General features: G+C 38.1%; 4 protein-coding genes across 8 annotated transcripts; all 4 read left to right on the top strand.

Annotated features, from left to right (window-relative positions):
• Positions 1-217: 217 nt before the first annotated feature.
• On the top strand, positions 218-2,747 carry LOC149678074 (uncharacterized). The gene is made up of 5 exons (XM_089837066.1): positions 218-510; positions 917-1,102; positions 1,222-1,521; positions 1,650-1,972; positions 2,347-2,747. Exons 1-5 carry the CDS (start codon positions 229-231, stop codon positions 2,675-2,677), a joined length of 1,422 nt encoding a protein of 473 aa, XP_089693192.1. The 5' UTR covers positions 218-228; the 3' UTR covers positions 2,678-2,747.
• A 10,485-nt stretch (positions 2,748-13,232) lies between these two features.
• LOC149678073 (uncharacterized) lies at positions 13,233-14,362 on the top strand. The gene is made up of 2 exons (XM_089836093.1): positions 13,233-13,390; positions 13,750-14,362. Exons 1-2 carry the CDS (start codon positions 13,291-13,293, stop codon positions 14,247-14,249), a joined length of 600 nt encoding a protein of 199 aa, XP_089692219.1. The 5' UTR covers positions 13,233-13,290; the 3' UTR covers positions 14,250-14,362.
• A 146-nt stretch (positions 14,363-14,508) lies between these two features.
• LOC149678072 (glycolipid beta-1,4-mannosyltransferase egh-like) lies at positions 14,509-17,781 on the top strand. Of its 5 annotated transcripts, XM_089836088.1 has the most exons (7): positions 14,509-14,876; positions 14,951-15,049; positions 15,117-15,217; positions 15,774-15,862; positions 15,957-16,437; positions 16,685-16,971; positions 17,132-17,781. In XM_089836088.1, exons 5-7 carry the CDS (start codon positions 15,957-15,959, stop codon positions 17,699-17,701), a joined length of 1,338 nt encoding a protein of 445 aa, XP_089692214.1. In that variant the 5' UTR covers positions 14,509-14,876; positions 14,951-15,049; positions 15,117-15,217; positions 15,774-15,862; the 3' UTR covers positions 17,702-17,781. The 5 variants fall into 5 exon arrangements, with proteins under 5 accessions (XP_089692214.1, XP_089692216.1, XP_089692215.1 ...); XM_089836090.1 differs by lacking the exon at positions 14,951-15,049 and having other exon boundaries at positions 14,509-14,899; XM_089836089.1 differs by having other exon boundaries at positions 14,509-14,973.
• A 5,058-nt stretch (positions 17,782-22,839) lies between these two features.
• Positions 22,840-25,147, top strand: LOC149678071 (glycolipid beta-1,4-mannosyltransferase egh-like). Its single transcript, XM_089837065.1, has 4 exons — positions 22,840-23,036; positions 23,411-23,903; positions 24,031-24,441; positions 24,546-25,147. Exons 2-4 carry the CDS (start codon positions 23,411-23,413, stop codon positions 24,977-24,979), a joined length of 1,338 nt encoding a protein of 445 aa, XP_089693191.1. The 5' UTR covers positions 22,840-23,036; the 3' UTR covers positions 24,980-25,147.
• Positions 25,148-27,786: the final 2,639 nt, after the last annotated feature.

Here is a 27,786-nt window from a genome sequence, read left to right as displayed (position 1 = left end):
CATGTTACATAACTAAAGTATAAAGAGGATACACACTTAGTTGCGTTATCCAATTTGTCATTAAACAAACAATATTGAAGGAGAAACTAATTAAAACTTTTAGCTCCGTCCGATAAGGACCAAAACATAGAGGACATCAAAAACCTCTTGACACCATTCTGTAATAGCCAGCTTGAATGCGAGATTTTGGTATCCATAACGGCGATGATATGCGGAGTGCCAAGCGAAATGGAGATTTGTCAAACAGACTGCCAGTTTTTACTGCAGTACTTGTGGGACGAGACTTTCGCCGAAAACAGACCAGAAATCAGTCAGTTGAAGAAATACGTTCCCGATGCCTGCGTCCCGGCACTACCAAACAAAAATTCTTTGAAGCAATCAACGCCATCTGACGAAGAAGACGAAGATGAAAATGGTTTGTGCCTCAAGAAAGCTCCGGGAACACACGAGGCTGAAAACCACAACATGCTTCACTTGGGTTTCGAGTTTGATGACGACGAAGACCTTCAGGTAAGACCTCCAAAACCTACTAGACCAAAGGGGTGACAAGCAATGCGGGAGGCGAGTGGGTAAACTGTTATGGGGTTCACAATTTCAGGCAACAAACTATCCTACCCCATAGGCAAGAACATCACGATTATCATTGTTAACATTATCCAAGGCAGGGTTTGAAAAAACCCACCGAGTTTTATTAGGGTTTTTATACTTATCAGTAGCGTGAATGGTAGAAATTGTCATTAAGAAGTCACTAAAATATTCTAGCATTCTAAATTTATCAAAATTGAAGATTTTGGTGATGGGTGGCATTATTGGTGGGTAAAACCCAATAAAGCCCGTGGGTTTTGGGGTGGGGCTGAGTTTTTTAATTAGGCAAGATCCGCAAGAACTTATTATTTTATGATCGAATTATTTTTAGGACGTGATAGCCGAGTTCAAATCAGTAGAAAACGACCTTAGCAACGTAACTTGCTTTGATCCCGATCTACCGTCGGTGGTAAATCTACGACCAGGACACTTGACGAAAAAACCATGTGGTGAGAAGTTCCCGTTACAAGTAGGAGATATCTGGGGTGTCTGCCTCGAAAGCGGTGTCCTTTACTACGTAAGTTGGGTGAAAGAGCGAATAAATAATTACTTTCGATAAGTTAGACGACATCTTTAATCTTAATTTAAAGTCAGCGCACGATAGAAAAAGCTTGAAATTTTCGAATCCAATTTCAGAGCAACGAAAAATGCGATGTCGATATCGAAAAATGGGAAAACGCCGTGGACGCGTATGCCAAAGACATGAGGGCCATGACTGCAGTTGGAGATATTGACGCCAAAAAGGCCTTTGAAGGAGGAGCTACTTTGATTAAAGGCGTAGCTGACTTCTTAGCTAAGGACAAGGTCAAGGATTTCATCTCTATTGCCGGAAAAATTTCCACCGTCCTCGGACCAGTAGGAGTCGCCTTCCAAGTTGTGGCTTTTTTCTTGCCCGCACATGACCCTAAGCACGACGCCATCATGGCCGAATTCAAGGTATTTTAATTACAAATAATTAATAATAATAATAATAATGTCAGTCTGTCACGAAAAGATTATTCTCACAGTTCAATACGCTTTTAAGAGCTTTCAAGGGTTTTGACAAACGTTTCACGTTCTCTTAGAAATTGGAGCAGAGCAACATGGAGCTGAAGAACGCCATCGAGCGACTACCCGACATTTTTAAGAAAGAACTGTTTGACGCCAGAATCGAGGAGATGGTGTCCAATTTGAACTACTTGGAAAGCGATATCGACCTATTTGCGTCTCAAAACACTGAAGCTTTCCGCAATAAGGTCGAGAAATCGTGCGCCAACTTCCCGGGTGACAAATTCATCACTGACATCAACTCGATTTTAACCGCGAAATCGCCCGATTACATATCTAGGTTGATGGGATACGGTATCGATGAAACTGAAAGTTACTTCAAGCCCCTCCTGGCTAGCTTGTGAGTCCATCCCCTAGCATCATAAGATATGTTCCATAAGTTTGTCACCGGTTAATGAGAGCTTGTCACGAAGTAACGTAGGTCATAGATTTGATAGAAAGCGACGCCTGGTGAGGCGCTGTCAAATTTGGGCTTAGTGCAGGCAAAATAGGAAGATGGAAGTCATGCAAAATTAACCGAGTGTAGTCTGCAATTCTCGCTTGCGAACTAGCTCGAGCTGTAAGTCTCTAGCAGTACGAAATATAGGTAGTGTCATCCGCATGAAACATATCTTATAAACTTACGCTAGCATGTATTACAGCCAAGAGCTAACCCTTGGCTAACGTCCTACTTTCGACGGCGGACTAAATTTGTCCTAAATTTTCTTATTTTAGGATAAGAGCGGCGTCGGCGGCTTCAAAGTGTCTTGGTTTGGACAAATCCACGACTGAATCGGACCTCGATCACTTCACGAAAACGCTAGAGGAGAAAGTCAAATTAACGCATTCGAAGATCTTGTACATCGTGGAAGATTGGATTCCCAACAACGCCATGGCTCAATATATCGAATACGATTTGAAAGACTGGATGGAAAAGCACAAGGGAGAAGACAATAGAAAATTATCCGACAACCTATATGAGTTTATGAGGACGAAGTACCACTTCTACAGTTACGGTATTGCCATCTACGACAAGGCGAGTATTCCTATTATCAGAAGTATATAATACTTCTCTTCGAGAGAAGTGTACCACAAAGCGGGGTAAATGTAACCCGATTCTTCCCAACATCATTTTACATTTGGACCAAGGTTACTAAAGCGAATCACATACGTGATAATTAGTTCCCTCAACATTATTCTATTAGCGCCGCTTAACTATTTGCCAAGGCGTATGAGCTTGTGGATTTTTGTCCCACGTCAAGACGAGATTTGTGGGTTGATTGCTGAGGATTTAGTACGCGTTGAACCTTGCGCGCGGGTGCCTGACCTCGCGTTGCTGCGTCACAATCATATGGGCTCGGGACTTTACTGACCATGCTCTAGGAATATAAGCAGACGATCATCTAAATGAAATTACATTTAGCAAGACGACAGACTCTGTACGCGTGACGAAGAAGGCGCTCAAAACCAGCCCACAAAATCGGCTTAGAAATTTACGTGGGATATATAGGGGCACAAAGATTCGTAATAACTCTTTATGACGCATTTCGTTACATTGCAGACTACTAGTACCTCGACGGCAGCTCACAGTACCGATTGCTTCAGGTGCGTTGGTAAAGATAAAAGCGGTATGTTCTACTGGGACCAACAATACGACAAATCCGTCATGATTATGTACTCGAATACTTACATCCCCGATGTTGAGGACTATGTGAAAAAGGTCTGGGATTACGCCGGTAGAGACGACTTGCAGTACTTTGTCGATTACTTAAAAAGGGGTTCCATTAAAAACTCTATGGCTTGCCGATTCGGCCAGGGTTTGAGAGCTACCATGTCAAGCTACGCCAGGTTCTACAACATTGGATCCGTCAGTACCATGGTTACTTACTAAATCAAATATTTCGAGCATTTATCATTATTTGTAAAAAAAATCACAATGTGTATGAGAATTAAATAATAATAATTAAAATGATAACTTGATTGAAGTTCAGTCTGTTTCTCATTTGCGTCATCTTAGAATGATTTCTCACCAGCGCAAGCATAAGTTTATAAGATATGTTCCATAAGTATGACACTTCATATACTTCGAAATGCAAGAGCCTAACGGAGAACCAGTTGCGAGAACAACGCGAGAATCGACTACACATGGTTTTGCGGGACTTCCATCTTCCAATTCAGCCTGCATTACTAAGCCTTTGACAGCGCCTCACCAGGCGTCGCTTTACGAGAATCTATGACCTACGTCACTCCGTGAAAAGCTCTCAGTAGCCAGTGACAAACTTATGGAACATATCCCGTACAAGTAAGTACCAATTTCAAGTATTAAAATCCCCCTTCATGGTAGACGAACGGCTCTGGGACAGCTTGGCCCATTTAGACTGAATCTTTGCATAAGCGGACGTCCGTCAAAACGACAGACTGAGCTACTAGGAGGCCACGAGATGGATTCAGAAAAACAAACCCACATTCTACAAAGTCTTTCGTGCGTATCGGAGCCGAAATCAGGATGGCAGTGGCTACTTGACCAAAGAAGAGATTGACCCCCAATACGCCATCGCCGCTACAAAATTCAGCCTTAAACGATAAACACATTTTGTTTAAAATTTCCAATTGGTTAGCAACTAGATTGTATAACCTAGAATTGAAAAAGAACAGAAACGTTTAGTTCATTTTATCCATTCGATAACAAATATCGAGAAAGAGATCGGTTTTCAATTTCCTCGCTATCAATGGAAATTTAGGAAATCCTCCGCGACCAAAAACTCAACTGCGGTTATTCGTCTGGGTAGAATTCGCCCGCGAAACATGAACGCCTTCTTGGTCCTGGCGCTTTGCTCCGCTTTAGCCTTGGGGGTCATTGGAGCGCCGAAATCCTTGACCTCTCGGACACGGATAAGGAGAGATTCGCCAGCCAGCGGTGGTAAGTAAATGAGTCTACCACTATCTATGACTTGGTCAATTCAGGGGTTCGTATATGAAATTTTCGGGTTAAAATAAATACTTCAACGGTCAATACAGGGTGTTTCTGGTAAGTCTGCCATGTTCTTTGGGAAATAAATTTTGAGACGAAAATGTAATTTCTATCTCCATTTTGCCCCAATTAAAGGGAGGGTGAAGTGGAAAATCAAGTGATTTTTTTTATCGATTATTCTACTAATTATAAGACCATTCTGCAAGGTGAAACATCCAGGAAATACCCCTGATGAATGATTTTAAAATTCAAATTAGGTTCAGATTTTATGGATAAGGACCTCCGACCAATCGCGTAACGCCCTGTCTTCTTGTTAACAAAATTCTCGTGGCACGCTCCATACAGAATGAAATTTAGCGCGAGATTTGATAAAGGTTGCTCGCTATGTGACAATCGTGGCGCGAGATGTAGAGCGTGCAACGGAAATTTTGTTAACAGGAAAGCAGGGCGTTATACGATTGGTCGGAAGCCCCTATTTCAAAATATCCATAAAATCTGAAGCTAATTTGAATTTTAAAATCATTCGGAGATATTTTCTTGATGTTTCACTATGCAGAATGGTCTTATAATTAGTAGAAGAATCGATAAAAAATCACTTTACTTTCCTCTTCACCCTCCCTTTAAGGGCCACTGTTTCCGAGTTATGATTTGATGAGTGTTTTTGGGACGACCCCTTAAATTTAATTAAGAAACTAAAAGACAATGATATCTAATTTAATTAAGGGGTCATCCCTAAAGCACTCAAATCATAACTCGAAGACCGTGTGCTTCGCTGTTCCGTAATAATTTCCTGATTTTTCCCTAAATTTGTTAGGGAAAAACATTTAAATTCCTGACTTATTCCTGACCTTTTCACCTCTGACTAATTCGTGATCCGTAGGAAGAGTGCACTTGTAACGCACCCAACCCTAACCCATTTTCAAATTGATATTTGCAAATTGATATTTGGTATTTAAAGTTGACTTCTCTATAATTCAAGAACTACGAATTTGTATAGTAGAGGCGTCATCCGATTAACTAATGGTTAATACAAGGTTGCCACCAAATTTTCAAATTCAAATTCCCTGACTTTTCCAGGTTTTTCCTGGACCTTCTACGATTTTCCCTGAAGTTTAGGGCCCAATTTTTATTGTTCTAAATAAAAGAAGGGACAAGGGGTGATATATAAATCAACAATTTCGTTTAAATCTCATTTTATGAATATTTAACGTAAAATATTGCGGAGATATTTCGATGTCTGGTCAAAAGAGATTCCACGATTTTTGATGAAATTCTTTATATTCCCTGAAAAAAAATATAGGATCTATAGGATATTTTATGGAATTATAGGAAAATAGGTTCAAAAATATAGGATTTATAAGTTATTTTATTGAAAAAATACGAAGATGGGGTCAATAATATAGGATTTATAAGTTATTTTATTGAAAAAATACAAAGATGGGGTCAATAATATAGGATTTATAGGATAATTTATGGAATTAGAGGAAAATAAGTTAAAAAATATAGAATTTATAGGATAATTTATGGAATTAGAAGAAAATAGGTTAAAAAATATAGAATTTATAGGATAATTTATGGAATTAGAAGAAAATAGGTTAAAAAATATAGAATTTATAGGATAATTTATGGAATTAGAAGAAAATAGGTTAAAAAATATAGAATTTATAGGATAATTTATGGAATTAGAAGAAAATAGGTTAAAAAATATAGGATTTATAGGATAATTTATGGAATTAGAAGAAAATAGGTTGAAAAATATAGAATTTATAGGATAATTTATGGAATTAAAAGAAAATAGGTTAAAAAATATAGGATTTATAGGATAATTTATGGAATTAGGAGAAAATAGTTTAAAAATATAGGATTTATAAGATAATTTATGGAATTAGAGGAAATAGGTTAAAAATATAGGATTTATAGGATAACGTGTGGAATTAGGAAAATAGGTCCAAATAATATAGTATACATAGTAAAATAGGCGAGTATAGGGTGAGCCCAAAAATATATAGGAATTCACAGATATTAGAGGAAAATAGGTTCAAAAATATGGGATTTACAGGATAATTTATGGAATTAGAGAAAAATAGGTTAAAAAATATAGGATTTATAGGATAATTTATGGAATTAGAGGAAATATTTTAAAAAATATAGGATTTATAGGATAACGTGTGGAATTAGGAAAATAGGTCCAAATAATATAGTATACATAGGATGTTTTATATAAAAATAGGCGAGTATAGGGTGAGCCCAAAAATATATAGGAATTCACAGATATTAGAGGAAAATAGGTTCAAAAATATGGGATTTACAGGATAACATATGGGTATTGGAAAATAGATCCAAAAATATAGGATACATTGGATATTTTATATAATAATAGGCGAGTATAGGATGAGCCCAAAATATAGAATTTCATAGAGATTTTAGGATGTCTGGGCTCCCGGTATCTATTAAACAAAAAATCAGAGACGCAGACGCTGTCGTATCGGATGTCAAGCTATCTTCCGTTTATTAAAAAATATATCAGAGCCATGTGTTTTATTTATCCTATTAAACCTTATCGGTTAATATAAAAAATTGTCATTGGTAATTTTGAGGAATAATAACTTGAGAGAAAATTTGAATTTTGTCGTTAAGGCGAGCTCTTGTCACTGCTGGTGTTCAATTGAAATGGTTCTCGATAAACACACCCTACCATTATCGCTCTATTCGCCAAGTCTCGAGTCAGAATTAAGCTAATCATAACAGGTTAGATTTAATTGAGATAGTTATCGGTGACCTATGAAATATAATATTATGGGATGTCGTACTGTATCATGGATTTTATAAATCCTATCATGGGAAGCGAAAACTAGTAGAACGATTACAATACAAAAATGTTGATGTTCTTTGGGAGATTTTGAGTCGAAATTATTCTATCTCCATTTTGCTACAAGGGACACTGTTTTCAAATTAAGATTTGAGTATTTTAGGGATGACCCCTTTAATTAGATTAAAAGTCATTGTCTTTCAGTTTCTAAATTAAATTTAAGGGGCCATCCGTAAAATACTCACTCCAATCTATACAACAAAATCTTTTTTCAGATCAGTCTAACAAGCATCGGTACGAAGAAGGCATCAAGAATCTCCTATTACCATTATGTAACCAGGACCATACCTGCGAAGTCTTAGCAAACTTCGCGGCGTCCTTTTGCGGAGTGCCCAGTCGATCCACCATTTGCCAATCAGATTGCAAGTTCTTGCTGCACCACTTGTACGACAAGACGTTAGTCAACAACAGACCCGACATTGTAGAGTTGCTCAAGTTCGTGCCAGACCACTGCTCACCGATCTTAATTAATCCGTCAAAACAAGAATCGGACCCTAACGCCGGAAGGAGAGTGTGTCCTCATGAGGAGGCATTCGCTCTCGTGGACAACTCCTTTCGTGGGGCTGAGGATGACAAGGGGTTCAGTTCGCCATCCAACTTTTATTTAGGTCAAGATCTTTATGAAGGCGACGATGATTTCGACGTAAGACAATAAGGCTTTAGTAAGATCCTGGTTTCAGAGGTCGGGGGTAAAATAGAGACGATTTTTTCGTGAGACCATAAGTTCATAAGATATGTTGGTCATAAGTTTGTCACTGGTTACTGAGAGCTTGTCACGAAGTGATTGAGGTAGGTCATAGATTCTCGCAAAGCGACGTCTAGTTTTGGCGCTGTTAAAGGCTTAGTAATGTAGACTAAATAGGAAGTTGGAAGTACTGCAAAATTAACCACGGAGTGTAGTCTGCAATTCTCGCTTCCGTCGTTCTCGAACTAGTTATCTCGAGCTGTAAGTTTCTAGCATTACCAAGTATAGGTAGTGTCATACTTATGGAAGGAACATATCTTATAAACTTATGGTAAGTCGGAACACACGGTACGTGGATCATCCAAAGACGTTAGTTAGATGTGGCTTCAAACACAAGGACTTTGGGGCAGGACTGGTAAAGTTGAAGCCCTATCTAACGGTCTTCACACATACCCTCCGGACGTTCCGTATTCACCCTTTATCAAGCAGACGTTACTGTTTAATGGACGCGTTTGATTATTCTGGACAGTAAACAACCGTTTATTAACGTACAGGATCTTTTTGCCGAATTGGAAGCATTTGTAGCAAAAAGTGACAACGTGACATGCTCGGTTGAAGGACAACCTTCGCAATTACACCCGGGAGATATCACGTCAAAACCTTGCAAAGACGAATACCCTTTCCAAAGCGGAGATATCGTGGGTGTCTGCCTTGACAGCGGACATATACAATACGTAAGAATGTTTTTATAATGAAATAGATTCTACAAACGCTTGGCACCGGTAGAAACCTGGCCAGCCTAACGTGTTTTGTCGCCAAACTTAATATATTTTCATTACAGAATCATGAGCAATGCGAGACCAAGGCGGAGGAATTGGAAAAAGGATTGGACGCGTACATAGCAAGCCTGGAAAACATGGCCGCATTTGGCAACATTGCAAGCCTGGAAAACAGGGCCGCATTTGGCAACATTGCAAGCGTGGAAAAAATGGCCGGACTTGACAAGATTGACTATAAGAAAGCCTTGAAAGGCGGCGCTGACGTCCTGAAGGGAGTAGCGAGCTTTCTTAAAAAAGATAAAGTCAAAGAATTCTTGCCAATTGCCGGAAAAATCGCCTCGTTTCTCGGTCCAGTCGGGATCGCTTTTCAAGCCATCGCCTTTTTCTTGCCCGAGCAAGACCCCAAGCACGACGCCATCATGGCCGAATTTAAGGTATTATCACCTCGCAATACTCCATTCGTGTAGAAATGAAACAGGGTTGCCACAAAATTTTTCAAATCCCCGATACCTTGATGGGAGACAAATCTGACTTTTCTAGACTGACAATTTCTTGAAATATTCCCAGACCTATATAGGGCAAATTGTGATAGTCATTGTTAAGCGTAAATTTGTTATGAACAAGTTAACTCTTCATTTCCAAATTATATTTTAACTACTTATAAATTGTAACGTGCAACGCTGGAACACTGTTCAACGTTATAATTTTCGAAAAACCCAAGAACTTATCAGTGCAAAAATTTAGTTCCCCGACTTAATTCTTAAAATTGCCTGACTTTGTTCAAATTAAATCATAAAATTGCCTGGCCTTTCCTGACCTTTTTTCACCAGTTTTTCAATTCTGCATGCATTCCTCTTTAAACCTCCGCAGTAAACTACTTTCGCATCATTTGCCAACCACGAATACAGATTGATAACTTTTTCTTTCAGAAACTGGAACAACAAACGGCGGAGCTGAAGAACGCCATTAACCGATTACCGAACATCTTCAAGAAAGAAATATTTGACGCCAGAATCGAGCAAATGGTCAGCAATTTGGTCTTCTTGGAAGGAGAAATCGAAATCTTCGCCACTCAGAACAGCGAGGCTTTCCGCAACAGGGTCAAGAGCTCGTGCGAAAACTTCCCGGGCGACAAATTCATCAATGACGTCACGCAGATTTTCGAATCCAAATCTCCGGCCTACATAGCTGAACTGTACGGCTACGATCATAACCAATACGCCTCAAGTTTGGCCAAGCCCATCCTGGTTTACGCGTAAGTACATAGACACTGAGAGTCGATGAATGGGGCATCAAATAAACCCAATAGGGGATAACATAACTAGTGGTCGGCGTTTGGACAAGATAATCCACAGAATTTTGGTTAATCAGTTATCCATGGATAATAATCAGATAATTATTCGTGATTACATTGCATTAAGCATAGACTTCCCGTGGATAATTTCAAGTTATGGATAAAGATAAAACAAACAGATATTAATCTATCCAAATGCCGACCACTAAACATAACTGAGTCGGTGCTTGTGTCCCGTACCAAAATATATAATATCAGAATTATATAATATTTCTCCTCGAGAGAAGTGTACCACAAAGCGGGGTAATTGTAACATGATTCTTTCCAATATCATTTTACATTTGGAACAAGGATAATAAGCCGAATCACATACGCGATAAATAGTTCCCTTATCATTACTCTATTAGCGCTTAACTATATGCCAAGGCGCATGCGCTTGTGGATTTTTGTCCCACGTCCAGAAAATCAAGGTTTGTGGGTTGATTGCTGAGGACCGATTTAGTACAGTACCAAACAGTTAAAGAATTCACCCTAGCACGTTGCGATGCCCATCTGAAGTTTGATGAGCTAGAGAGCAAACAAAAAGGGTCAGACAGGAAAGAATAGTGTTACATAACTAAAGTAGTAAGAGGGGAGAGAAGTAAATGAATTCGCTACCCAAGATCGATGCTAATTTGGTTTGCAAAATCAAACTTTCTTCCTTGCTACAAACTCCATCGAAAGTATTAACGTTGACCAATGGTTAATTTCTGATAGGATCCGAGCGTCGGCAGCGGCCATCAAGTGTCTCGGATTGGACACGTCAACGACCGAAAAGGACACTCAAAAATTCGCGCAAACTATGCAGGCGAGAGTGGAGACTATGTTTAAAAAGATTAATTACATTGACGAAGATTGGATTCCAAACAACGCCATGAATCAATGGATCGACAACGACTTGACCGAATGGATGGAGAAACACAAGGGAGAGGACAACGGGAAATTAGCCAGCAACCTTTACCCGTACTTGAGCAAGAAATACGATTTCTACAACTTCGCCGTCGCCGTATTCAACAAGGCGAGTAGCTGTACACGTGTCAAAATCGTTTGATAGCCTTATAATATTAACTAGCAGCAAAAGGGATACAATTTTGCCCGTCGGGACATATCTCATATTTTCCGTCCGCTATTTTAAATAGTTTACCGTAAAGCCCGCGTCTATAGATCATAAGGGTCTGTAAAAAATTATGGGACGTGTCGAAAATGTAACTTCTATGACCAATCTTAACATTTTCGAATTGGAAATTTCCCAAAGAACACCCCCTAAATATCTGACAGACCTCTCATAAACACCCTGTATATATCAACCAGTATACGTAATTGTAATGAATTGCGCGCAACTATTTTCTCTAAAAAAGTGTATCTTGTCTTTTCAGTGCCCCCTTCAATAATCGTATTTCTTTCGCGTTGCATTGTTTATTATAGGATTCAAGGCCAAAAAAAATGGAATACAGATACAAATGCTTCAGGTGCTCTGGCAAAGAGTACAGCGGCATGTACTTCTCGGACAAACAATACGACAAAGCGGTTATGGTCATGTACTCCAACCAATTCATTCCCGAAATGGAGAAAAAAATCCAAGACATCTACCTCTACGCCAATAGGAAAACATTAACGTACTACGTTGAATACTTGATCAGGGGCAAAATTCGCAACGCCTTAGCCGTTCGACACGGTCAGGGTTTGAGAACTAGCTACAAAAATGGAGATGCTGCCAGGTTCTACAATTTTCAAGGCACCAGTACAATGGTCACTTATTAATTCCGTTTCGAGATAAAATCTTTGTTCAATATTGTTAAAAATCATACGAGTAAATAAAAAATTAATCAAGACATACTATTTACTTCATTTGATTTTCACTGATTATATTAAAGAATATTTGTTGAGAATATTATTTGTTATAAACAAGCGTCAAGTCTTCGGGAAATGATATTCCCTGAGCATTTTAGGACACCAAGAACGACTTGCCAATGTTTAATAGGAATATTTCAATTAAGAATAAACAAAGTCAACTCTTAATTTGGACAATTATCTTCTCTGAAATATATTTATATAAACGTTCAACGTTGCAATTTTCCAGATTAAACTCAAATTTAGCAACTCTGCCCTGTTTGGCAAACGAATGTCATTTTCAAGGACCTCTATGGAAATTCGTAATTAGATAAATCATGAGCAATCGCCGTAATCATTAGGAAACTTTCGAAAAACAACAGTTTTCTTTATCAACCAAAAATATGCCTTGGGGCCTCTCTAGCTTCGAGTGTTTCTCAAGGATTAGTCACGGTTCTCTTGTTAACGGTTCAATACTTCATCTCAAAGCGTGCCGCGTCAATTAAGCCATGTTTACACTAGAAATTACGAAAGAGATTTCAACCGTTTTAGAAAAATGTCGAAATTTCAAAATTTCCTGTTAATCAAGAAGATATTTCATTTGACGATAAAATTATTATTTTTAAAAATGAGGTTAAGATTTTCCATGACGGCTCAAAACGGTTTCATGGTCTCTAATGAGGTGAGATGGAGTGGTATTATGAAAGTTTCCCAGTGTTCCTCGCACACGCCCCTACCGTTCAGTAGGTGATTGTTAATTACTGTCGCGTAGCGCCATAGTATTTGTATAAGAACTAGTTTATTTTTTTAAGACACAGGGGGCGTCATTTACGTTTCCGTACCATACGAAACTACCTAAACGCTGAGCATGCTGAGAGGACTTCGTTGTCGTAGATGGGGGCAGTACAAACTGTAACTTTACAGATATGGGGATTACCACTCCATCCCGCTCTCCTTTAAGTTACTACCGAGAACTTAAATTCAAGACATTGACTAATCGTCTCAAGGCTTATTTTTCGTTCACTTGGCCCTTAAAACGAACTTTGCCACATTGTTTATTAGTTACTAAGCGAATATTCTGAGAAATCTAAAACAAACAAGATCTCGAGTCATCGTTATCTCGGTGTTAACGTCATAGCGAGCTCATTTTTGTATAAAAGTCTGCGTTTTTGAAGATCTTCAAGTTATTACGGATAAATCAACCGATTCACGATGAAGTGCCTGTTTCCTCTAACGGTCTTAGTCGCGGTTGGACTCATTGGTTCAGTGGCAGCTTACAATTCGTCGAGGACTTACAATAATACCACGCAAGGTAAGCTTCGATTTATTTTGAACCTTTCCCTTTGCACCTCTAAAGCGGAACATCACTAAACCCTAACTTGACTTGACTATCATTTATGTCATACCTTCTGACTGACTAACTGATTATAAATGCCCAGTTCAACCCGCTTTACCTAAAGGGTAGCCAAGAATGCATATAGCTAATAGGATTAGTTGAAAGACGGGCTTTATGGTAAACTTTTGAATTTGTTGAGTCAGCCCTACGTGTCCATCTTTTAAAATGGTTTGATGGTCAAACTGAAAACGCCGGGTTCTTTTGCTACTAGGCATATTAGGATCGCAATTCATATCTTTATTTCCGACTCAACTTCTTTGTTATAATTTCTACAGGTCTATACGAACGAGGTATCACCGACCTTTTGAACCCTTATTGTCGTGAGGATCGCAAATGTACGGTCATGGTGTCTTTCATCGCCTCAATTTGCTCAGTTCCCAGTCAGAGCAGTACTTGCCAATCAGACTGCAAGTTTCTATTGTCTCAAATGTGGGACAAGGTCCTAACAACGAGCAAACCATCAATAACCGATTTGAAGGAGTTTGTCCCTGACGATTGCGCTCCTGCTGGGAACGGGTCAAACAGCCATGGTCAATCTCAGAGCAGAGGCGAGTGCCGTCTGCACCGTGGATCCGAAATAGTGGACGGTAACCAGGACGCCGCCCAAGCGAGCATGGAAGCCGGAACCTGCAGAGAACAGGGTTCAAATGGACGCAATTACACCATGCAAGGATGCGACGTTTGGATTGATACATGCCGGACTTCCAACGGAGAAATTATTGGAATCTGCCTCGAGACTGGATATCTGTTTAAAAACTATCGTAACTGCCCCTAGGTCACTTTTTTTCGAAGGAATATAGAATTTTGATACGGGCAATGTTTATAACTAGTTTCTAATTAATTGTGTAGTATCATTTATATATTGAAGAATAAAAACTGTAAACGTAATGGGCCGATTTGTTGTTTTTTCAATTAAAGATTTTGTGACTACTCAATGTCACAGTCACAAATATTTTTGGTAATATACCCTGATTTCAAAAGTTGGCAAGTAAAATGAAGTATGGTGTTTTGAGCAATGGGCCGGAAATAAGCACGGGACACTAGAAATTGTCCAATAATATTTCAAAATGTCCCATAATTTTTTTTAAAAAAACCAAGGACATTTTGACCAATAACTTTTCCCAAAGTTTAGATACCAGTGAAATTGACCTTATATTTACTGATTCGTTTTCATCTTTGTAAATTTGGGTTTATAATTAAAGTTATTCAGGGCCATCGATAGAGGGTGGGCATGCAATTCGTTCAGTTTTCCAGGGGTCCGGGTGACGTGCAGGGTTTTCTTGATGGGGCCCTCGATTCCGTCATTTTTCCCTTGACCCGCAATGTCTCTCGACGGCCCTGAAGTTATTGCCAATATTGATTTAATTGCCATGGATTGTAAATCAATCCGAATTTTCATCAAGTAACACTAACGCTTCAGTAGAAGTAAGGTTAACCTATTTGGTATTAAACGTTCACGCTTTCCACTGGATATAGAACATCATCCGCTCGCAGTACTGGTACACTAAAAATCAACGCCTGAAATTCAAAGCCCCGTGACTCGACATACGTGGTTTTGTATCGGAAAGCCTTACGGTTAAAATAACCTACACCGCTTTTTAATTGCAAATATGTCGTATATATAGTTACGTTCTTTTTGTAGCCCGACGAAATTGGGTAACGCAGCTGCTTTTTCATATCGCCGCTCACTTTTTCCGCGGTATATTCTAAAATCTAGTACATGAATTGAACAGTCGTCGAAAGGTAAGTGGATTTCATCTGCTAATTGCGAAACCCATTTGGTTTACAATCTTTGACTTTGGGTGGCTCAAATTTCAACAAAAATAGCTAAAATTCTAAATAGAATAAAGAGTAATACGATAAAAACTGCATGGTTAGGAAAAATCTAAATCATTTTTTCTTGCATAGACAAAGCCGATACGGTAAGCCCCTACGGTAGAGCCATACTTTGACATTATAGGGTTATGATTTCATAAATAATCAAGGTTAACTTTAATATAACTTAAGAGGATCAAATGTAACAGGGTTATGTAATATGCCTGTCGGTATATTTTTGTTATTTTTTGAGTCGCCATTTTTGGGCGGAAAATCTAGACCCAATAGCTTACCATAAAGCACTGGGATATGGGGAACCATTGTACTAAATATTAAATAAAATCGGTTCAAATTCACGGACGTTACTCCATAAAGAACGTTTTAAACATTTCTGTCATTTTTATTCAAAATGGCGGCGAATTGCCAAAATCTTTCTTAGTGAGAGCGCCTACTACTTATCAATAACGTCCCTGCAAAATTTCAGCCCTCTAGCTAAAGCGGTTTGGACTGAGCGTTGATTATCAATCAGACTGGACTTTGATACAAAGATACCTTGGGTCAAAGTAGATTAAAGTACATATCCCAATTTCTCCCTCACTTTCTACTATTTTCTATTTGCATTTGATCCAACTCCGAATGAAAAAGTAAAATTTTGGTTTTTGCGCAGATGTATTCACTGGCTCACGTTCTTCACCTCCTGGTGTTAGTATCCTTATGTTATCTCTGCGTTACTTCAGTCTATTTCTACAAAGATCATGTCCCTGGATTTCACCAACTTTATCCTGATTCGATATTCAACTGCCTTCTCTACCTTATTTGCATCCTCGGAGTTATCTCCCGCCTTCACATGACCCTAATTAACATATTTGGTCTAACCGTGTACGAATGCTTTCCGGGTCCCGTTCAACTGAAAGCTGATTGGTCCAAATTACCCCGGATTTCATTTCGAATCGTGACCCGTGGAGATTATCGGGATATGGTTTGGGAAAACACGAAATTGATAAAATCAATTTGTTACGATGTTGGATTGAAGAATTTCATCGTGGAAGTCGTCACCGAAAAGGATTTGGGGTTACCACGTGATAGCCACGTGACTCAGATATTGGTACCCAAGGAATACAAAACCAAAAGTGGGGCATTGTTTAAGGGTAAGTATAGGGAATTTGAGAGGGAGTCTTGGACAAGCAAAATCAAGCTCATGAGTCTAGAGCAAGGAGGCTTGAACGCATGCGCGAGAATGTACGCTATCTTGCCGTGAGGGGAAAGCGGTAACCATGGTAACCGGGGAAAGGCACAGTTTTAGGAATGGGGGACTGGTGCATTTTGTCTGACTCCAAGTCTCCCTTCTTATAAATTCTCCATGGCAAAATTAAAGACACTGTCAACATCATTTAGGCAGAAATCTTCAATACTGTCTGGAGGATGGGGTCAGTTCCCTCGAAGAGCGTGACTGGATCGTTCACTTGGACGAGGACACCACCCCGACCATTGACTCCATCAAGGGCATCGCGAACTTTATCCAGAAAGGAAAATACCAATGTGGACAGGGTCGAATCACGTACGATCCAGAGAACGTAACAGGAACTATGACTCAACTAGTAATGGCAAACAGAACCGTGTTTGATTATGGATTAGCAAAGGTTTCCTGCAAGGCCATGAATCGTTTCTGGTCAGTTTTGAAAGTAAGCATTCAATCAAGTACATTGTTTGGAAGATTGACTGCAGCGCCTCACCGGTGTCTATGACCTAGTCACCTACCTCATTCACTTCATGACAAGCTCTCATAATAACCTTAGGACATTGGAACCCACACTGAGTATTGTTTGCCCTTGTTCATTTTAGGGTTCTTTCGTCGCGTGCAATGTGGGTTTGGAAAAACGGATATCTTTCGACAATGGCTTGAAATCTTCAGTTTGGGAGTTTGGTTACTTCTCGTTTAAGGCTAACGAGAGCGGCTACCGAGTTGGTTGGATCGAGGGTCAGATGATCGAACTGGGCACCTTGACCGTCGAGGCGTACGTCTCTCAAATATCCCGTATTTCTAAGGGTTTTCCAACAGTGAAAGAATACTGGGCTAAAGGAAATCCATATACCCTGACAATAATATTAATTTGGAAATTGCAAGTACTGTATCTCGTATCGTTGACATCCATGATCTTCTTGGACTTGCCCTTCTTGAATTTTAAATTATATTTGGGGATAATCGGGGTCCATATTGCCCATGACATGTACGCGGGAATTTTCCTATTGTATAAGAAATATCCTAGTTTTAGTTGGAAGAAAATTGCTATTTTCTTAATGGTAAATTTGATTGTAAGTCCAGTGTATATGAAACTGATTTACTTTAGGTGTTTTAAAGTAGCGGCATCTATTAAAGGCCTTTCGTTCACGGTTACCAAGAAAACATTGTAATTAAACAAGATATTTAAAAAATTTCAGCTAAACGTATAAATAATAAATGGTTAAATCCGATAATAAAAATTTAAAGAGTTGCCACAGATATTTTTTTTTAACTTTCCATGACTTCCATGACTTATCCACGTTTATCCCTTAGTGATTAATATTATATACAGGGTGTTTTTGATAAATCTGTCATAAATCAAGGAAGATGTTCCTTGGGAAATAAATTTTGAGTCTAAAATATAATTTCAATAACATTTTTCCCAAAGGGACAGTGTGCCTTCGAGTTATGCTTTGAGTATTTTATGGATGACCCCTAAACTTAAATAAGAAACTTATTTAATTAGCCATCTATGCTTTTATATTGGTCCTGAAAGCCTTTTTCCCGAGAGACCCATGGGCGAACTTTCTCTTCATTTTGAGTATTAAAAATTAATTATTCAAAATTATCAGGTTGTCTAATTATGATTGTATCTTCTCTGGATAGAGTCTTATGGTGGTGTGTTATGAAAAGAGGGATTTTCAGTCTTCGAAATGAGCCCTTAAAGTATTCATTTCAAGCTCCCAAACTTAAGTTATGATGAGTTAAAGAAAAGTGTTCCAAATTAGAGGTGTGTTCCAAGTTAGGGCTACTGATCCAACAGAATTCACGTTCTGAAGAAATTTATAATTTTTTTTTTTTTAAGATATGATTTTCTTTGAGTGTTTCTGCTGTAAATTAATTTTTTCCCCTGTTTTTCATGTTAGTTTTCAATAAACCAATATTATCAACTTTTCTCATTATAACCAGCTTACGTGCACGTCAACTTACAAGGGCATCGCAGTCAACCTTGTTTTCAATATCTATTTTAACACCGCGTTCTAGAAACCAATAGCTTTCCGTGTACGTGTTTGAAATAAAACTGTTAAATTGAAAAATAAGGTACGAAAATAAAACGCAATTCATAAAAGGTTCAAGCAGCTCATCAGCAACCACGTCTCTCAATATTGGTGAAAACGTATAAGCGAAGGTTTGTAAATCTTAATAATTTGGAAGACAAAAAAACCTTCACCTAAACTTAAACGTAGAGTTAAAATAAGTCAAGTTAAGTGCATTTAGAGAATGATAATGTTCCAATTATTCTTTGGAATCAATTTGATTTTGATCAAATTCATTTTTTAGTTTTTATACAACTGGTATAAGAATGAGAAATTATCGTAACTTGATACAGTAATCAAAAGTTCGAAAACAAAATTATAATTTTTGTCTGTAAATCATAGTAATTTAACTAGAGTAATCTGTAATTTACAAACGAAAAATGACCGAGAGGTCAGTCTTGTGCACGACTGTACTACAGGCATTACGCGTAATCTATAAGTTTCCTGCCCTTGACAGTGCTTAAAGAATTACTTATAATCAGTAATCGGTGTACAGAAACTCTGAGAGTGGTTAGCCTCTCGAAAATGACCGACTAGCATACCCAAATTAAAATCAATTTGAGTTGAGCTACAAATTTCATAATTTTCAGATGCCTTCAATCGCACACGTTGCTCATTGTCTGGTGTTACTTACACTATTCTACTTGGTGAACCAATTCCTCTTATATTACAAAGCCAACTGCTCCTGGCAATACAATTTGCAACCCAATTCCATCCTATCCCTGACATTATACGTCATAATCTTCGTCTTGAGCGTAATTCCCTTGTTCGGAAGACTATATATGACGACCTTGAATATAATTGGTTTAATCGTTTACGACTGTTTCCCTGGTCCCGTTCAACTGAAAGCTGATTGGTCCAAATTACCCCGCATTTCATTTCGAATCGTCACCCGTGGAGATTACCGAGATATGATTTGGGAAAACACGAAATTGATAAAATCAATTTGTTACGGTGTTGGACTCAAGAATTTCATCGTGGAAATCGTCACCGAAAAAGGCTTGGATTTACCACGTGATAGCCACGTGACTCAGATATTGGTACCCAAGAATTACAAAACGAAAAGTGGAACATTGTTCAAAGGTATTTTGTTTCTTGGTTTCAATCTGTTTTTGACATCGACATATTGGTAGCCGAACGGGTTTTAAACACAATATCAACATAATTTAGGCAGAAATCTTCAATACTGTTTGGAAGATGGGGTCAGTTGTCTGGATGACCGGGACTGGATCGTGCACTTGGACGAGGACAGCAAACCGACCGCCGACGGTATCAAGGGCATCGCTAATTTTATCCAAGAAGGGAAATACCAATACGGAACAGGACGAATTTCGTACGATCCTGATAACATAACGGGACCCATGACTAAAATACTTATAGCCGGCAGGGCAGTCTGGGATTACGGTGTATTTAGACTACAGTGTAAGACCTTGAATCGATTTCCTGTCGTGATCAAGGGATCCTTTATCGTTTGCAACGTTGCTTTTGAAAAAGAAATAGGCTTTGAAGGAGGGTCCATGAGCTCAATTTTTGAATTCATCTATTTCTCCTTCGCGGCTAATTACAAGGGCTACAGAATTGGTACGTTCAAACTGGACAGACAAACATATTTAAAATAACTGTTCGTTATAAAGAGGATACAGAGTTTCAAAATAACTAAGTGTCTTTTTCAGGGTGGGTCGAAGGCGAATTTCAAGAATTGGGGACCTTAACGGTGACAGCGTTTGTGTCTCAAACGAGTAGAAGCGGAGCCCTGAAAAATTTGAGTGAGAACGTGGTATTTCAGGGTAGAGGCCTATTTTGGATCGTCCTCAATACGTGTGGCATTACAACGATGAGTTTAGATTTCGTGCCATTTTTCACACTTTTTCTGATGAATTTGCATTTTCACCACACGCCTTGGTATCTCTATTTGATGACTTTAAATATTACTCATAATTTATACAATGGAATTTTCTATTTGTATTTGAAATACGAAACATTTGGTTTCGCGAAAAGTCTATTTTTCCTAGCTGTTATTTTCAGTATTGGTGCAATTTTCCCTCAGTTGGTTTATACTGTCGGCTTTTGCAAGGGTATGTTAAATAAAACTGTCTCTTTCAAAGTGACACAAAAGACGCTCTAAGAAACTACGTTATAACTTTAACATTTTACATTTAAAAATTTCTTAAGATTTCCAGTTTTTCCCAGAGAAATTTAAATTTTAAAGTATTCTAAATGTTTAAAAATGATTAGTACCAATGAACTTAATTAAGGACAATCTTAAAATTGCATAACGTTTTTTTTTTTGTTTGGAAGAAAATTGCTATTATCTTCATGGCAAATTTGATTTTAAGTCCAATGTATTTGAAACTAATTTTTTAAACAGCGGGACCTAGGAAAGGTCTTTAGTTTGCGGTTGTAATTGAACCTAAAATTAATAATAAAATTTTGGATAAACATAAATCATAAATGATTAACTAAGATAATAAAAATTTAAAGTTTTTTTCAAAGTTTCCATGACTTCCATGACTATTCCCCGTTTTCCCTGGAATGTTTATTATGATATACAGGGTGTTTCTGGTACGTCTGCAAGGGGACGTTCTTTTTTCGTGATTTTGAGTCGAATATGTTCTAAGACATTTTGCCACAAGGGACACTGTCTTCGAGTTATGATTTGAGTATTTTAAGGATAACCTCTTAAATCTAATTAATAAACTGATTAAGACAATGATTTCTAACTTAATTAAGTGGTCATCCCTAAAACACACCCAACGCCTATGTTATTTCTAGTGGTCCTGAAAACGTTTCCCAGAGACCCATAGGAGACCTTGAGTAAAATTACTTCTGCAAAATTATCAGGTTGTCTAATTATGATTGTATCTTCTCTGGAGTGTATGATAGAGTCTTATAGTCGTGTTTGATGAATAGAGGGATTTTCAATCTTCAAAATGAGCCCTTATAGTATTCATTTCAAGCTCCCAAACTTAAGTTAAGAAAGAAAAGTGTTCGAAATTAGAGGTGTGTTCCAAGTTAGGGCTACTGACCTAGCAAAATTCACGTTATGAAGAAATGCCGAAATATTTTTGCTTGTGTTTAGCGTCTCTTATTAGCCATATCGTAGTATACGATAGGCTCTTAGTTTGACCCGAGCCGTAGTAGTAGTACTAGTAGTAGTCGTGGCCGGAGTTTTCGCTTTCGTTATCGTCAGATTTTAGCTTAAAAGGAACTTTATATTACCACAACCCACCCATAGGGTTACTGGGCTCGGTTAGAGTTTTAATTTTAATTAAAATTTTTTCAGGTCAGACCCGGGAATCGAACCCGGGACGCTGGCGCAGTATACAAACATTCTAACCACTAAACCACAGAGACTTGATAGAAACCTCGAGTTTTTTATCATTTATTTTTATATCTAAAATGTCGGGGTGATGTGGGGTGGGGTACCTCTTATCTGTGGGGTCGGATACTTTTGAATTTTTATCTGTGGGGTCGGATACTTATGAATTTGTATGTTTTTGGTTTTTATATTTATTTTCTTTTTATGTATGTGCTAATTAAATAGATAACGATTTTCCCCGTTACCTACCGCGCTCATGTGTTTCGTTCTCGTTCGGTAGCTATCGTCATCTATGTTATGTTTGACTGGAACGCTTTGGCGGTTAATTCAAATGTGGGTTTAGATAGAGCTAACATAGTGTTAAATGAGCGTTATGCGTTTGATCATTTTAGCATTGCTAAAGGTAATTCGAGGGGATAATCACTAAAATGCGTAATCACTATATCTAAACTTTCTCTTTCAAAAGTTTCTGGGCATAAGTCCTTGTTAGAAATTTATAAGATGCGATAAGTGTGCATCGGCAAATTCGGCATAAGTCTATGTTGTAAGCTCATCGAGGGAATTATCACTAAAAACTATCTGTTCTTCGATTCGCCGGAATATTAGAATTAAAGCATAAGTAAATTTATACGGTTATAATTTAATCACTGTTTAGAGAGTAGGGAATCGAGGGGCTATTCACTCTGATTTTATGCACGGTAAATCATTTAAGCATTGAAAAAGATAGCGCTATTCACTCATTAGGGTAAGGTATAGAGGGGTTATCCACTCATTAGGGTAGGGTATAGAGGGGCTATTCACTCGTACGATATGGCTACTATTACGAGCCCTTGGGCCGTCTTATTTTTACCAGCTAACGCACACGTAAACTTACAAGGGCATCGCAGTCAACCTCGTTTTATTATCTATTTTAACACCGCGTTCCAAAAACCAATAGCTTTCCGTGTACGTGTTTGAAAAACTACCACTGTGTGTGACTCCATATTCGGGAAATGAAACAGTTGAATTGGAAAATAAGGTTCGAAAATAACAGGCAATCATAAAAGGTTCAAGCAGCTTAGCAACCACGTCTCTCAATATTCCACAGTTTTGGTAAAAACTTAAACAAAGGTTTGTAAATCTCAGTAATATTGGAGACAAAGACTTAACAAAATAGATTTAGATTAAAAATTGAACAGTTCAAAATTTTATCCATACCATGTTTTCAAATGGTCAAGTTCAATCCATTTATCAAAAAATATTGTTCCAAATTATTCTAAATGACAATTAGTCAAAAAACGAAGACCACAGCGCCGCCATTCGCTTAGAGGCGTCTGCTAAACCGAACCTCTTACCCCTACGGGATTGGTTGAATTCACACAGGTTGAGAGAGGTAAAGGTTCGGGCTAGCACACTCCACTAAACCAATGGCGGCGCAGTGGTCCTCGTTTTTAAAACTATTTAAATGCCAATTGTTTTTACGAATATTATTTGATAATTTTCAGATGCCTTCAATCGCTCACGTTGCTCATTGTCTGGTGTTACTTACACTATTCTACTTGGTGAACCAATTCCTCTTGTACTACAAAGCCAACTGCTCATGGCAATACAATTTGCAGCCCAATTCCATCCTATCCCTGACATCATACGTCATAATCTTCGTCATGAGTGCAATTCCCTTGTTCGGAAGACTATACATGACGTCCTTGAATATAATTGGTTTAATCGTTTACGACTGTTTCCCGGGTTCCGTTCAACTGAAAGCTGATTGGTCCAAATTACCCCGCATTTCATTTCGAATCGTGACCCGTGGAGATTATCGAGATATGGTTTGGGAAAACACGAAATTGATAAAATCAATTTGTTACGATGTTGGACTCAAGAATTTCATCGTGGAAATCGTCACCGAAAAGGCTTTGGATTTACCACGTGACAATCACGTGACTCAGATATTGGTCCCCAAGGACTACAAAACGAAAAGTGGAACATTGTTCAAAGGTATTTGTTTCTTTGTTTCAATCTGTTTTTGACATCGTGTCCTTCAGATAAATTTCAAGGTCATTGAGATTAAGGTTACATATTGGTAACCCAACGGGTTTTAAATACACTGTTCAACATTATTTAGGCAGAAATCTTCAATACTGTTTGGAGGATGGGGTCAGTTGTCTCGGTGACCGCGATTGGATCGTGCACTTGGACGAGGACAGCAAACCGACCGCCGACGGTATCAAGGGCATCGCTAATTTTATCCAAGAAGGGAAATACCAATACGGACAAGGACGAGTTGCGTACGATCCTGAAAACATATCGGGAATCATGTCTCAAATACTAATGGCCAGTAGGACAGTCTGGGATTACGGTATGGCGAGACTACAGTGCAAGACAATGAACCGATTTCCCTTACTGATCAAGGGATCATTCATCGTATGCAATGTTGCTTTTGAAAAAGAAATAGGCTTTGACGGCGGATCCATCAGCTCAATTTATGAATTCATCTATTTCTCCTTCGCGGCTAATTACAGGGGCTATAGAATTGGTACGTTCAAACTGGACAGACAAACTTATTTAAAATAACTGTTCGTTATTAAGAGGATACAGATACAATGACAGTTTAAAATAACTAAAAAGTGTCTTTTTCAGGGTGGATCGAAGGCGAATTTCAAGAATTGGGGACCTTAACGGTGACAGCGTTTGTGTCTCAAATGAGTAGAAGCGGAGTCCTGAAAAATATGAGTGAAAACGTGGTATTTCAGGGTCGAGGTCGATTTTGGTTCGTTCTCAATATGTTCGGCGTAGCAACGATGAGCATAGATTTTGTGCCATTTTTCACCTTTTTTCTGATGAATTTGGATTTTCACCACACGTCTTGGTATCTCTTTTTGATGACGTTAAGTATCTCTAATAATTTATACACGTGCATTTTCTGTTTGTATTTGAAGTACAAAAAATTTGGTTTCGCGAAAAGTCTATTTTTCCTAGCTGTTATTTTCAGTATTGGAGCAATTTTCCAAAGTTGGTTTACACTATCGGCTTTTGCAAGGGTATGCTTAATAAAACAGCCTCCTTCAAAGTGACCCAAAAGACGCTCTAAAAAAATACGGCAAAACTTTTACATTTTTGAAATTTCCCAATATGTTATTTTAAATTTTTAAATTTCGAAGTTAGTATGTTAAGCGTTTAAAAATTACTAGTACCAATGAACTTAATTAAGGAAAATCTTAAAATTCCCTAACGTTTCTTAAACAAAAATCTTAAAATTTCCTAACGTTTCTTAAACAAAAATCTTAAAATTTCCTAACGTTTCTTAAACAAAAATCTTAAAATTCCCTAACGTTTCTTAAACAAAAATCTTAAAATTCCCTAACGTTTCTTAAACAAAAATCTAAAAATTGCCTAACGTTTCTTAAACAAAAATCTAAAAATTGCCTAACGTTTCTTAAACAAAAATCTTAAAATTCCCTAACGTTTTTTGTTGGAAGAAAATTGCTATTTTCTTCATTGCAAATTGGATTTTAAGTCCGATGCATTTGAAAATAATATTTAAAATAGCGGCATCTAGGAAACTAAAGGCCTTTCGTTCGCGATTACCAATAAAAACATTGTAATTAAACAAAAAATTAATAAAATTTTAGTTAAAAATAAATCATGTATGGTTAAATCCTATATAAAAAATTTAAAGAGTTTCTCTTTGAAGAAATACACGAATATTTTTCGAGTTACGATTTTTGTGTAGTGTTTCTGTTCCAAAGCAATTTTCCAATTTATTTCCAGCAGGCATTCCCTGGTTTTCATTTTAGCTTTAAATAAAACCCCTTTATTCGCGTCTCTTATTTTAACCAGCTTACGTACACGTAAACTTACAAGGGCATCGCAGTCAACCTTATTTCAATATTTAACACCGCGTATGCATTGGAGTGTTCCAGAAACCAGTAGCTTACCGTGAACGTGCGTGTCAAACTACCTACCACTGTTGGAAACGAAACAGTTGAATTGGGAAATAAGGTACGAAAATAACAGAAAATCATAAAATAGTTCAGTCAGCTCCGCAACCACATCTCTCAATATCACGCCGCAGTATTGGTGAAAACTTAAGCAAAGGTTTGTAAATCTCAATAATCTTGGAGACAATGACAGACTTTACATAGATTTGGATAAAAAATTTAACAATTCAAAATTCTCTCCATATTTTTAAATTGGTCACGTTCAACCCATTTAGCGAATAATATTGTCCCAAATTATTCTAAATGCATTTGGAACCAATTTCATTTGGATCAAATCTATTTTTAAGTTTTTATGCAACTGGTATAAAAATGAGAAATTATCATAACTTGATACGGTAATTACAATTAAGAATTCGAAAAATAAAATTATTTTGTGGTTTGTAAATCAAAGTAATTTGAGTACCGTAATCTGTAATTTAGCCATGTAAATTTCTGGTAACCAGTAATTTACAAATCCAAAATGGCAGACTAGGCTAACTACAAATTTAATAATTTTCAGATGCCTTCAATCGCTCACGTTGCTCATTGTCTGGTGTTACTTACACTATTCTACTTGGTGAATCACTTCTTCTTCTACTACAAAGCCAACTGCTCGTGGCAATACAATTTGCAACCCAATTCCATCCTATCCCTGACATTCTACGTCATAATCTTCGTCTTGAGCGCAATTCCCTTGTTCGGAAGACTATATATGACGACCTTGAATATAATTGGTTTAATCGTTTACGACTGTTTCCCGGGTCCCGTTCAACTGAAAGCTGATTGGTCCAAATTACCCCGCATTTCATTAAGAATCGTCACCCGTGGAGATTATCGGGATATGGTTTGGGAAAACACGAAACTGATCAAATCAATTTGTTACGATGTTGGACTGAAGAATTTCATCGTGGAAATCGTCACCGATAAGGCTTTGGATTTACCACGTGACAATCACGTGACTCAGATATTGGTCCCCAAAGACTACAAAACAAAAAGTGGAACATTGTTCAAAGGTATTTTTCTTTGTTTCACGCTGTTTTCGACATCGTGTCCTTGAAGATAACTTTCAAGGTCATCGAAATTAAGGTTACATATTGGTAGCCCAACGAGTTTTAAACACACTGTCCACATAATTTAGGCAGAAATCTTCAATACTGTTTGGAGGATGGGGTCAGTTGTCTCGATGACCAGGACTGGATCGTCCATTTGGACGAGGACAGCAAACCGACGGCCGATGCTATCAAAGGCATCGCTAATTTTATCCAGGAAGGGAAATACCAATACGGCCAAGGACGAATTGCGTACGACCCTGATAACATAACGGGAACCTTGACCCAACTACTAATGGCCGGTAGGGCAGTCTGGGATTACGGCATGTTCAGACTTCAATGCAAGAGCATGAACAGAATTCCCTTCCTGATCAAGGGATCATTCATCGTTAGCAACGCTGCATTTGAAAAAGAAATAGGCTTTGACGGTGGATCCGTCAGCTCAATATTGGAATTCATCTATTTCACCTTCGCGGCTAATTACAACGGCTATAGAATTGGTACGTTCAAACAGGACAGACAAACATATTTAAAATTAAATAACCAAAGGTATACAGATATAAAAACAAAAAGTACACTAAATTAGTAATTCCCTAGCTTCCTTTGGCTGAAGACGACAAGTAAAATGAGAAGCAAACTACCCTCCACTTCATTAACCGCCTACAGGAATCAGGGAAGAGCTCCTCGACGTCATAGGTTTATAGAAAGTAGTACCTGATTCTGGCGTTCCGAACGTTGGGTTTCGGTACTATAGCTAGTGTCTGCTACTTTATGTTCCCTATGCCACGGGCGGGAAGCAGAAGGGGGTTGACACTATTCTGGGATAAAGGAGGAGGGGGGTTTCTCATATTA

This window comes from Phalangium opilio, unplaced genomic scaffold (genome assembly GCF_054372755.1).
Source record: "Phalangium opilio isolate 3A_F unplaced genomic scaffold, DU_Popi_V2 ptg000042l_1, whole genome shotgun sequence".
NCBI classification, from domain to species: Eukaryota; Metazoa; Arthropoda; class Arachnida; order Opiliones; family Phalangiidae; genus Phalangium; species Phalangium opilio.
This window is presented reverse-complemented; position numbering and strand designations above follow the sequence as displayed.

Excerpts from the sequence above, each read along its gene's own strand:
- LOC149678072 (XM_089836088.1), top strand. The coding sequence starts at position 15,957 with ATGTATTCACTGGCTCACGTTCTTCACCTCCTGGTGTTAGTATCCTTA. Across the intron at positions 16,438-16,684 it reads AAGTGGGGCATTGTTTAAGG|GCAGAAATCTTCAATACTGT; the intron begins GTAAGTATAGGG and ends AACATCATTTAG. Across the intron at positions 16,972-17,131 it reads GTTTCTGGTCAGTTTTGAAA|GGTTCTTTCGTCGCGTGCAA; the intron begins GTAAGCATTCAA and ends TGTTCATTTTAG.
- LOC149678071 (XM_089837065.1), top strand. The coding sequence starts at position 23,411 with ATGCCTTCAATCGCTCACGTTGCTCATTGTCTGGTGTTACTTACACTA. Across the intron at positions 23,904-24,030 it reads AAGTGGAACATTGTTCAAAG|GCAGAAATCTTCAATACTGT; the intron begins GTATTTGTTTCT and ends AACATTATTTAG. Across the intron at positions 24,442-24,545 it reads TTACAGGGGCTATAGAATTG|GGTGGATCGAAGGCGAATTT; the intron begins GTACGTTCAAAC and ends TGTCTTTTTCAG.
- LOC149678073 (XM_089836093.1), top strand. The coding sequence starts at position 13,291 with ATGAAGTGCCTGTTTCCTCTAACGGTCTTAGTCGCGGTTGGACTCATT. Across the intron at positions 13,391-13,749 it reads TTACAATAATACCACGCAAG|GTCTATACGAACGAGGTATC; the intron begins GTAAGCTTCGAT and ends TAATTTCTACAG.
- LOC149678074 (XM_089837066.1), top strand. The coding sequence starts at position 229 with ATGGAGATTTGTCAAACAGACTGCCAGTTTTTACTGCAGTACTTGTGG. Across the intron at positions 1,103-1,221 it reads AAAGCGGTGTCCTTTACTAC|AGCAACGAAAAATGCGATGT; the intron begins GTAAGTTGGGTG and ends ATCCAATTTCAG. Across the intron at positions 1,973-2,346 it reads AAGCCCCTCCTGGCTAGCTT|GATAAGAGCGGCGTCGGCGG; the intron begins GTGAGTCCATCC and ends TTCTTATTTTAG.